This window comes from Etheostoma spectabile, chromosome 17 (genome assembly GCF_008692095.1).
Source record: "Etheostoma spectabile isolate EspeVRDwgs_2016 chromosome 17, UIUC_Espe_1.0, whole genome shotgun sequence".
Classification (NCBI taxonomy): Eukaryota; Metazoa; Chordata; class Actinopteri; order Perciformes; family Percidae; genus Etheostoma; species Etheostoma spectabile.
The window spans coordinates 5,880,595-5,892,376 of record NC_045749.1 but is presented as its reverse complement, the minus strand read 5'-3'; the positions used below and the strand labels follow the sequence as shown (position 1 = coordinate 5,892,376).

The window sequence follows — 11,782 nt, the reverse complement described above, 5'->3', positions numbered from 1 at the left end:
CTTTACACAAAATCAGTTAAACAGATAAAACACAAGCAAAAACAGTTAAAAATCATAATGATTAAAAACCGGTAAAACACATGAATAGACAATTAAAAACAAATAGAAACAAAAAACACAAGAATAAAAGTTACAGTGCAGCATAAGAAATTTAAAGAAATGAGTAGTCATTTAAAGAAAGGCCCATCAAAAAGAAAGGTCTTCAGCCTTGATTTAAAGAACTGAGAGTAGCAGAGGATCTACAGGTTTCTGGGGTTTATTCCAGTATGAGGAGCATAGAAACTGAAAGCTGCTTCACCCTGTTTAGTTCTGACTCTGGGGACAGAAAGTAGACCTGTCAGAGACCTGAGAGGTCTGGGTGGGTTCATAGTGTAGTAGCAGATCAGAAATATATTGGACTAAACCGTTAAGTGATTTATAAACTAGCAAGAGTACTTTGAAATCAATTCTTTGAGACACAGGAAGCCAGTGTAAAGACTTCAGAACTGGAGTGATGTGATCCAGTCTCTTGGTCTAGTGAGGACTCGAGCAGCAGCGTTCTGAATCAGCTGCAGCGTCTGATGATTTTTTAGGGAGACCTGTAAAGACACCGTTCAGTAGTCAAGTCTACTGAAGATAAGGCAGGACAGGTTTTCCAAATCCTGTTGACACTAAGTCCTTAACCCTTGATATATCTTAAGGTGATATAGGCTGACTTTGTAATTGTCTTAATGTGGCTGTTAAGTTCAGGTCTGAGTCCATGACTACACCAAGATTTCTGGCTTTGTCGTTGTTTTTAACATTGTTGTTGAAGCTGAGCGCAGACTTAATTATCCCTCTTGCTCCAAAAACAACCACCTCAGTTTCCTTTATTTAATTTCAGAAGTTCTGGCATCCAGCCGTTATTTGTTCGATGCACTTAGTCAGTTTTGTATTGGACTATAGTCCCCTGGCGATAAGGTTATGTAATTTGTGTGTCGTCCGCATAACTATGGTAACTTATTTTGTTGTTCTCCATAATCTGGCCAGTGGGGAGCATGTAGATGTTAAACAGAAGAGGCCCCAGAATAGAGCCTTGGGGAACTCCACAGTCATATTTGTATGCTCGGATGTATAAACCTATTGTCACAAAGTAATCCCTATTCTGTAAGTAGGTTTCAAACCAGTTTAGTACTGAGCCAGAAAGTCCTACCCAGTTTTCCAATCAGTTTAGTAATATGTCGTAATGTAAATGTTAAATTTATTTGTTTTGCTGTAGGACACTTAAACTACAAAATATAATCATCAGAAAGAACAAAAGTTTACCATTCACAAAATAAAAAACAAGAGGCGCCAGGGTAGCTCACCTGGTAGAACTGGTGCCAGTATTTGTAGGTTTACTCCTCGATGCAGCGACCCAGGTTGGACTCCAACCTGCGGTCCTTTGCTGCGTGTCCCCCCCCTCTCTCCCCTTTCAAGTCTTCCGCTGTCCTAAATAAAGGTTTACAATGCCCCAAAACAAAGTTTAAAAAAATACAACAAGATTGTGTTCCTGGTAGAATTAAATTGGATAGTGTTAAGAATCCGTTTTTCCAAGCAGTTTTTGCAAGCAGTTTAAAGTTATGTTGAATAGTAAAATTATTGTTGAGCTAAAATGCTGCATGTCTAATTGATAAAAGAAGAAGTATTCTAAGTTGGCCTGGTTGCACATTTTCTCAAGATACTTTTGCACAAGTACGTGCAAATTGTAACAATTGGATATTTTCTAACCATAACTGTGCTGAGATCACTGTTTCACATGCCTTTCAAATGCATCCAGAGACATAAAAAGTAGTATCATCGTTAAAGCTATGGCTCAAAGCTGGACCCAGAGAGCGTTTACCACTATTAAAGCTTCATGGTTCTCTAAACGTGTTATTTCACTTACATTTAAATGTTTGAAACTCTTTAATCTGGATCACAATACAGAGTAGTAGACAATAAGATTCATGTACATGATGTAGTTCATAAAAAAAGCTAAAATGTTCAATTTATGATTAAGACATCTTTTAAAAACAGGATTAAAATATCACCTTTATAAAAAAAGTAATGTGAAAGCATGCTAATTCAATCTTACTGGCACAAAACAACAACAGGCCTACATTTGTTTTTTATCCTGAATCTCAACATTGCCTTTCATGACCAAGACTGACATGAAATATGTGAATGCTTTCTATTGTTTGTGTATATTTGACACATATAACGGCTGATGCATATAGTGTAGCAAAGTGAACTAAAAAATGTATATGCTTGTTTGTGTGTGATGGAGATAAATTCATGCTAAGAAATACTATAAAATAGAGTTAAAAAACACATCAGAAATGCATCAGTGTGTGTTAAAATATGGATTACTTCTCTGTATGAAGAAAGAAGCCATCATACTTTGTGCAGTGATGACTGTTTCAAGACATCCCTCCACAGAAAAAAATGACAGTCCTTTACACTCATCTGAAATGTCGTCATAGGTGCCAGTGTCACACAGGTTTCGGTCTCCCGTGCGGGAAGACGCTTCTGCTCCTGGCTCAGTGAGGACCCAGTTGGGTTTGGTGATGGATTGCAGTCCACAACCAGAGGAGATTACTCAGATAAATTACAGCTAAACTCCCCTGATGGCCAAACCTGGTTTACTGCAGCAGGAGACAGGCTGCTTCAGAGCTGAAAATGGAGACAATGGGTCAACACAGCGGATGAAATCTGGGAAATGAGCTTCATTAACACTGTAATAATAAATAAGACAATAATTATGTGTTTACAACACAAAAGTGTTAACATAACTTTTTCCCAGATGAACAGGATACTAGCATTTACTAGACATAAATGCCAGTTTTACCATTTTAGCTACTAGGTTTTCAGTTTTGTCAAAGTCAAAAGAACAATTCATCATTTTGTAAAAAATGTTTTGCTTTCTTTTCAAGCTGAGTCGATTGATATTAATGTCACATAATGTATGGAGCTGCAGTTAGACTATGGTTTGCCTAGCTTAGCATTAAGACTGGAAGTAGCAGGGAAACAGCTAGCCTGGCTCTTTAAAGCAGAGATAATGCTGCATTCATGCTCTATGAGCAGTATGGGAAGAATACACGACTCCCGTTATTCCAACTTGGGTTCATTAATGCGTTATTCTAAGATGGTTTACCCCACAGTTAACCTTGTGGTCACACCATATAAATATCCTTCTTAAAGTAGCTTCTTGCTGCTGTGTTACATATTTGTAGCAGTTTGTAATCAAGTGAAACTAAACCAAACACACTTAAGTTCCTTTTAAATTAGCTGAATTGATTAAGAATTGATTTAATTCAGATGCAACTGTAAGGTGCCTTGGCAGCCATGTGACATGAGACAGAGATATTTAAAACATCAGGGAGAGTAGGTATGATAATAATTTAAAAAAAATAGCAGGAATAGCAAAGCATTTTCAGTTTATGTATGCATTAAACAAACAAGGTCAATTTTTTGTTTTTTGCTGTTGAACACAACACACACAACACAGCGGTGTATTTTTGTTTTTCCATGTGCTTCTGGTCTTAGTGTCGTTCTTCTTATCTGGCTCTCAGACATAAAGCAGATATGTGTATTTCCCCAGATGTTGAACCATTCTTAGGTTAACAAAATGTACTTTCCTCACAATAACTAATCCTTGCACACAATCCTGCAGGAGTCCATTGTTCAGTGGTTTTGGTATTTAGCAAAAATTTAATTTCAAACAAACACAGCAACACAGACAAATAGGGACTCATCTGTTTGACTAATTCCATTTTTTTTACACACACACACACACTCACACACACACACACACACACACACACACACACACACACACACACACACACACACACACACACACACACACACACACACACACACACACACACACACACACACACACACACACACACACACACACACACACACACACAATCCAAACATTCGTCAGAGCCCGGCTCCCTGGAGGTTCCTTTAATGGAGGCCTTGTTTTTGGTGTGCGGCCTCCTGTACAGCTGTACAGATCAATTAAACGACCAGAGCTCTTCATTGCATCCTAAATTAACTAAATACATAAATACATTTGGCCTGGATTCAGCCCCTTGGCAGACATTACGTACAGCAATGCCATCTAGAAACTTTAATTAGCACATAACACACTCAAATACACAGTCACATTTCAATCATTAGCTCTCATTAACCAGCAAAAACCTTCCCCTCAATGCACTTGGGTCCAGCTCTCATGGGGACCAATCAGATTACGTTGCTCTCTCTGTTCGGGGAAACAACGTCATCCGACACTGGATGATATCTATCTATCTATCTATCTATCTATCTATCTATCTATCTATCTATCTATCTATCTATCTATCTATCTAATTACTGATTAACAACATTACTCAGTAGTTGTCTTCCAGCATCATGTCCGCATCATGTAATCATACATCACCAGAAAGCTCTTTCTAGGGTAAGGGAAGGTGTCATAGCGTCAAACCAGCGTAAAGTCTTCATCAATGCTCGCACTTCTTTCTCTGCAGACATTCTAACTCATCAAACTGGTGAGAGTAATACTGTAACATGATACGTAATAGCTGCATTCCATTTAGGTGGTGCCCTGCTATTGTGCATGCTGGGTCACCAGCACACCTAAATATAACAGAGCCATCATTAGCTGCAGCTGTGCCTTTCTACTATGACATGTCAAAATGTCTTGAGAGAGGTCCTTTCCTAGTGGAATCACACAACTTCTGAGAATGCACAGTCATAAACTATGGACTGCATGTTACAAAAATCCCTGCAGAAAGTTTTTTCCTTAATTACTTAGTTAATCTCAACTAATAAAGTAAGGTTTAATGCCTTTTTGAACCAATGACGATGTATCTAATTCCAATTTTGTGAAGGTGATGTTTTCTCTGTTGACACTGTGGTAGAGGTGTTGACTCTAACTTTTTGGTAATTTTTGTAAATATACAGTGAATAGTGGATGTGTTGTTTTTGCATTTTATTGACTCCACTCTCCTCTCACTTATCTCTCCTTTACATGTTACATATGTTTTACAGATTACACTGGAAACAGTGCATCTGCCCTTTTTGTGTTGTACTCTTATGTTTGTTTTGATGAATACCTTTGCACTACCCAACCTTACGCCACTCCCACTACTTCTCTTTTCTTTAGACTTCAACTTTACAGTCACATTGCATATGTACTGTACTACTGTACTACTACATACTGTGTGTACATACATACAGTAAGCATTGGATATTTGCTTCAGTAAATGTAGTTTTTCTTCCTTGATACTTTTACTGTATCATATTGATACTGTAAGTGTATTTTGTAATTGTAGAATGGAAGGGCTACACGTGCATTCAGTAATAGTAATAGTAATCCTGTTTTGTGCAATGACAATGCATCTGAAGCAAGATTAGAATACAATATTAGAAGTAGCTTTCAATACAATCTAACACAATCACTAATTACAGGCTTGAAAATGACCAGTGACGCTCTGTGATGCTTAAACATTATGAGCTTCACAAAGGTAGGATGTGTTGTAGGGCTTAAGTATTGAATTGCATTAGATTGTACAGGTGTTTCTGATGCATTTGTAAACTGCATTTTTCACTTTGTGCCTGAGAAAGATCAACAATGGACTGAAACATTGCAAACACCATGGGCGCATCACCTCTGTGCAGTCTTCTTTTGCTGTTTAGTTGGAGAGTTTAAGCCATTTTTCTCAAAGTATGAATGCTACCACCAGAGTGCGACTCTCTCAGTGTCCCTCCCCAGTCGGGTGCAGTGCGTCACCACAGACAGTTGTTGCTCATAGATGCTTTAGCAGCCCTGCAGTAATGAAATCTGAGCGCCTGTTATGGCAGGATGACCTCACCTCAAACAGCCAACCTGCTGCAGCTAAATTAATTTAACGAGGTGTTTGTCATGGTTTTGTCTGGGCGTTAGTTGTTGAGTACTGCAATGTTTATTTCTGTGTTTTCATGGAAAGGCAACATGAAACAGGTCAATTTTATTTCATAATTACAACTTGTCCAATAATTATTGGAACATGTACTCTGTCTATGTTTCTAAAAGATTTGCTGTTTTCTGACATTACACAATGGAGATAGTATCAGTACACCTGTAATGTTTTTATTTACATTTTTGCATTGCCATGTCCGTCACTGCTAGTTTGGCAGTTGTGTGTGAAGCAGGGACAAATAAGAGAAACCTCTTTGAGAATCAACCCAGGTGGGACTTGAACCCACAATCCCCAGCTCCGGAGGCTGATGCCTTATCCATTAGGCCACTGGGTCAGGTACATCATTGACTCAGATAGAGTTAGAAAACACATTGTACTATTGTTTTTTATCCAGAAATTGATCAATCATCAAGTTCATTTTGATATAGAAAGTCACAAAATAGAGGTCAGGAAAGGGAACAAATGTGATTCAGAGAGTTAAAAATGAATGTAAAATTAGGAGGAAATACCAACATTAATGATCTGTTTTTATCCATTTGGGTCAAACTTTTTGAGGCACACTTTTTGTCTTTTATTTTTAACATTTTATTTTACATTTAATACATAACGCGTTGTCACCCTCTCTTTATTTATTTATTTATGACACACACAAGTACACGCACACGCACACGCACACACAAACACACACACACACAGACACCACCCAGGGGGCTGCACTGATATTGTCTGGGAGAGTTAACTCAGTCAGATCATACCGTGTTGTCATGCAACATTCATCACATCCATTAACGCCCAGATTTCTCATTTTCCGCTCAGGTATAATTTTTCATGACCACCTTTTCTTGAATTTGATTTCTTAGATGCAGAAGAAGTTACAGTTACAGTACAGTATGTAGTCTGTATATTAGTCAATAGCCTGACACTTTATTCTACAGTGGACGTTCCTGTTCTACAGTAGAAGACATGGTTACATTTTAAATAACATTGTTGCATAGAATAAACATATATTAAGTAATCAGAGAAAGTTGATGCAGATATATTTTCTAATTAATTTTTGTTCTTACTAATTAAAGCAATGACCTTAATAGCTAGCATTCTACAAATAGTAGTATTCACGTAAGAAAACATATGAAGAAAAATTTGAAATGAAAAAATAATCTAATATGAAAATAGAATCTATATTAGTTAAATGATTAAATGATTGATTGTTCTGAGTCTGAATCTTGACTGTGTGTGACTTTAAACAGATGCTGTCAATTACTCACCACTTCCCCATATAAATATCATCTTATTTATTCCTAATTGGGGTGACAGTGCTCCTCTCTGCAATGTTCATTAAAATCCTCCACATTTAACCATGTTATGAAGTCTGAAAGCAGTACTAGCAAATAACTAGTAAATAAACAACATAACAAGTATGGTGACTTTAATACACAGCAGGAACCCAGTAATCTTGCTTCCTATTCAAGTTATTCAACAAAAATATTATTTTTATTATTATGTTTACATGTTTATGTTTATACATTTATCAATACACATAGTACATGCTATATAATACATTATCTTTTATGTGTGGTGGCTTCAATGGAACTATAGTCAGTCAAAACTTAAACATTAAAGTCTTAGGACTTAATCTTAGTCTTAGGACTCAGCAGGATGTAGGCCTACCTGTTTTAAGTCCAACACTTTTACAAAAATAAAAGCAAATAAGCTATTAATGTTTGATTGACCAATACATATAAATTCAAGTTCTTTATTGTCATGTGGACAAAAACTAGCTAGCATTGAGTCAGAGAACATAAAACAGTTCAGCAGAAGCCCAGTTCAGACTAAAGATTCACAACAAGATGAGTTGAAACTTGCAACTTTTTGCAACGCAACCAATGATCACATTGCACAGAAATTTGACTTGCATTTTGTGTCTGTTAAGAGGCACAAAGGCACTCATTAGAACATGCCCCCACAACTGCCGTTTTAGCTAACTGGGAGCTCTGGCCATTAGCTACAGCTACTCGAGTTTGCTAGTACAGATTTTTGGTCTTTTTTTTCTTCTATCAACAGTACTCTGTGACATCTAATAATCAAGATTCAGGTAAAAGTGGACCGGATTTCTCCTTTAAACTGCCACTTCAACCAGCTGTTTGTAACATTAAAATAAAATGGATTATGGATCATTTTATTTCTATAGTTTGCAGTTGGCTTTACCAGCCGAATTGTTTATTGGCTGTTGAAACTGTGGAAAAGCTGTGGAATCCCTTACGTTGTAAAACCAACCTCTGCGACTTGAACAGCTGAGTTGCAGCAAAACCATCAGCTGGCTTGAGTAAAGCTGAGATGGGCCGGTTCAGACCGCTGCAACATTTCCCTGCGACGTTCTATTTCGTCTTGAATCTTTGGTCTGAACTGGGCTCAAAGTAGCCTTAATAGGAATGGAATATGATAGAATTTCAAATAAAATAATGACACTGTGTTATAAAGGTTTATCTTGTAATTCATGGTAAGACAACAAAACAGTTATGCTACTGTTAAGCCACTGTATCAACATATGACTATAACATTCACATACAAATGGCACAATCAGCTGTCCTACTGTATTCTTCTTCTTCACATCATCAGAAGCAGATGTTAGTTTGAGAAAGTATGCTGTTGAAAGCAGCCTATCAGCTCTCTCCTCCCTTCCTCCCCACTGCTGATTGGTTGACTTGTAGAGGAAGAGGATGCCGGGACAGCAAAGATGTCCGCGCTCATTTGAAAACCTGCGGTAGCCAAATCCGCAGTTTGGCACCTGATCTGAGTTGTTTTTATATTGGCACCGGTAACGACGTTGTGCTTAAGCAAGACTCATACTAAGGAAAGATAAGGACTCAGCGACAAGAGCCAGACTATTCCATACTATCAGGTTAGCGGCTAAATGTCTCACTGCAAACTCAAAGCTAGCTGAAGCTAACATCAGCTAGCGTGCAGAGCCAGTGAAAGCAACGGTACTCTGAGTGCGTTTAGCGTTAGAAGAGTACTTTATAGCTAGCCTTTCACTCACAGCTAACTTTAAACACTTTTATTCATATAACTTACACAATCATATTGGCAAGGAAGTACTGCCTTGTTTTGGGGTAATTTGTGAGTTGAATATTTACAGCTAGCTGCTAGCATGTAGCATCTGTCATAGTCAACAGTATACACATACAGTAGATACAAGTTGTTTTTTGGGGATTTGTATGTCGAATATTGTACCGACTTCTAACAATGTAATTACATGTTGTGAGGAATAACGTTACAGATAGCTAGCATACAACCCTGTTTGGTATTGTTTCATGCTACCTAACCTAGTGGTATGTAAAATGAGAATAAAGCTACAAACTAACGGTATTCACTTATGGCTACATGTCTAGTCTGATCATTATCACACATCAAGCCAGTGTGATGACATGTTTAGACTTGGCGTTAAATGAAAGTAAAATGCATTTTTGATTTTAAAATGGAACACCTCAACCTCCTCAAGTACAACTAAATACCAGTACACCAGTACCATAATTTGACAACCGCTGCCTCAACAGTTGCACAACTTTGGTCTATTTATTGTCTAAGTCCATAGCTATTTGTTATGACAGGTATGAACAAATGCACATGTAAGTTGGGCTTTTTTTTAGGTTAACTTACCCAAGGTACCTTGCCAACGTCAATTAAAACCCAACAGTCAGTATTAACAAAACATGCTGCACCAGGTTTACAATGTAAGGGTAATAATAATAATAAGTATTATTTTGGTGGAAAACTGGGTTGTTTTTATAGGCGGCAGTTCACTTTCTCAGTTCTGTTTCTGGGTTCCACACTTCATTCTCATGTAGTGAAAAGTTCCTTAATTTATGGATTTAAATATTTGCTATACAACATTTTCGTAGGTATGGTCCTAGATTTATTTTATGACATAGAAAGTCCTCCTTCTTTTGTCTCAACTCTCCTGCATTCTACATTATCTTATCTACATGAAAAACAGTGACAGAGTCTGGTAGAATATGTTAAACCAATTGAACTGTGCTGTGGGCAGTAGGTTAAATGACATAAGGTTTCTTGCTTTGTAAAAAAAAAAAAGAAATTGTCTTCCTCATCCCCTATTCTTCCTAGAAATAATGCTGATATCTGGAACTCATGTCGGAAGTCGTGTATGAAGAGACAGCCACGATGATCGCAGCAGGGGAATTGCAGTCGTTTGTCCCGTTTGGCCGCGAGCACTGCAGGAACCATCCAAATGCCTTCAACCTGCAGCTCCGAGAGCTCCAGCCCGCCTCTGAGCTCTGGTCGTCAGATGGTGCCGCTGGCCTAGTGGGGTCGCTGCAGGAAGTCAGTCTGCAGGAAAGAGAGAGGGTGAGATTGCATGGCATTAAAATATTAATGAGGATAAAAGCAGCAGTAGGCTAGAAGGAGAACAAATACAACAAAAGAAAGTAAGGAAATTTAATTTGGAAATTGTTTTTTAAGGTGTGTTATTGCTTTAAAATGTGTTACATTGTATGGCACTAAAAATAAATTTTTAACAATGATTGTTGACTTAACAACAATAGATAGTCCCATCTATTGATTACTTTAGACTTGGTACCAAGTTAAATGTAATGTTGCATCACTTCTTTAGCAATGAAACTTATAATACTATATATGTAACTTGTAGTTTGTATTGTTAATTCAGTTCTTGGTGTGTTGGCTTAATGGATATTTTTTGATTAGCAGGAATCCTGGCAGCTTAGGAAGGGCTGCAAGGGAGTCAGGGAGGAAGATGTTGAGTTTGAAGAGGAGCTCTACGCAGCAGGAACTGTGGTTGTCTGGAGCCAGGGCAGTCGAACCCAGGCCTCCAACGTATATAAGGCCTTCACCGTCGACAGCCCAGTGCAGCAGGTCGGTTACTGAATGCTGTTTTCAGGCCGTAAGCTATCGTGATACCACTCTTCTACCTTAGGGCAGATCTAAGACACTATGTTGATTTCTGTCTGTAAAAGTGGCCTTTTGCTTTACAATAAGTATATTGAGACTCACTAGACGAATTAGATGGTAATTAAAATGTCTCATGTTATTCACATTCTTAGGTAAGACAAAAGCTTTTCAAACAACTTAATTGAGAAATACAAGTTCGGGAAATAGATAAGAATTGTGGCTTTTTGTATGGATGCATCATTATATTAAAAACACTAATTTGTAAAAACAATGGAAGTGGAATTATAATCTGTTTCATATTCTGTCTGCAGGCCTTATGGTGTACCTTTGCTGTCCCTCAGAACAAGACAGATGGTACTGTGTAATTCAAAATGTTGAAAAGCATGTCTTGTTTCAAGTCATCTATTCATATCTATTGATTGTAGTTCTATAAAGAAGATACATAATCTTTTATTTTTGTTTTACAGAAGAGGAAGTGGAGCAGACAGTGTGTATCGTGCAGAGTAGCTGTGTTAACGTTCACACTGTAACCGGGAAGGATTTTATCTCACCTCTACCCTTTCAGGTGAGGAGGAGAGAAACGCTGGTGGGAAATGTTGTATCCCACATAAGAGAGCATTCAAGATGGGTAGAGAAGTTCCAAAGCATCTGCTGAATTTCATTTTTTTGAATTTTCAAAAAAAGTTTCTCTTAAAACGTTGTTCTTCTCGCTCTCAAAACCTGAGTCTTTGCTCTCGATTCAGTTTTTTGCTCTGGTCTCAGGATTTTTCTCTCCATGTGAAAATAGTGTACAGATAGAAAACTAGCAGCCAGCCCACTTCTAAATAAATACCTTTTAATTAGCTTTAATTATTATGAGACAATTGTTTTTCACACTGATAGCAGCAAATATATATTAGAGAGGTGTT

General features: G+C 37.6%; 1 protein-coding gene, 1 long non-coding RNA gene and 1 other non-coding gene across 4 annotated transcripts in view; 1 reads left to right on the top strand and 2 right to left on the bottom strand.

The window, feature by feature from the left end:
* Positions 1-11,782, bottom strand: part of LOC116705353 (uncharacterized) — a 15,734-nt gene that overhangs the window by 1,304 nt on the left and 2,648 nt on the right. Inside the window, exon 2 of the long non-coding RNA XR_004335916.1 lies at positions 2,407-2,410. This is a non-coding gene — a long non-coding RNA (uncharacterized LOC116705353). The remainder of the gene's footprint in view (positions 1-2,406; positions 2,411-11,782) is intronic.
* Positions 6,213-6,285, bottom strand: trnar-ccg (transfer RNA arginine (anticodon CCG)). The gene has a single exon. It is a non-coding gene; the product is annotated as a tRNA-Arg (tRNA).
* The window catches only part of anapc1 (anaphase promoting complex subunit 1), a 55,486-nt gene continuing 52,368 nt past the window's right edge, over positions 8,665-11,782 (top strand). For both annotated transcript variants that reach the window (XM_032541478.1, XM_032541477.1), the window contains exons 1-5: positions 8,665-8,850; positions 10,074-10,313; positions 10,674-10,838; positions 11,186-11,228; positions 11,342-11,439. In XM_032541478.1, the coding sequence (XP_032397369.1) occupies positions 10,098-10,313; positions 10,674-10,838; positions 11,186-11,228; positions 11,342-11,439 (522 nt within the window). In that variant the 5' untranslated portion in view covers positions 8,665-8,850; positions 10,074-10,097. The remainder of the gene's footprint in view (positions 8,851-10,073; positions 10,314-10,673; positions 10,839-11,185; positions 11,229-11,341; positions 11,440-11,782) is intronic.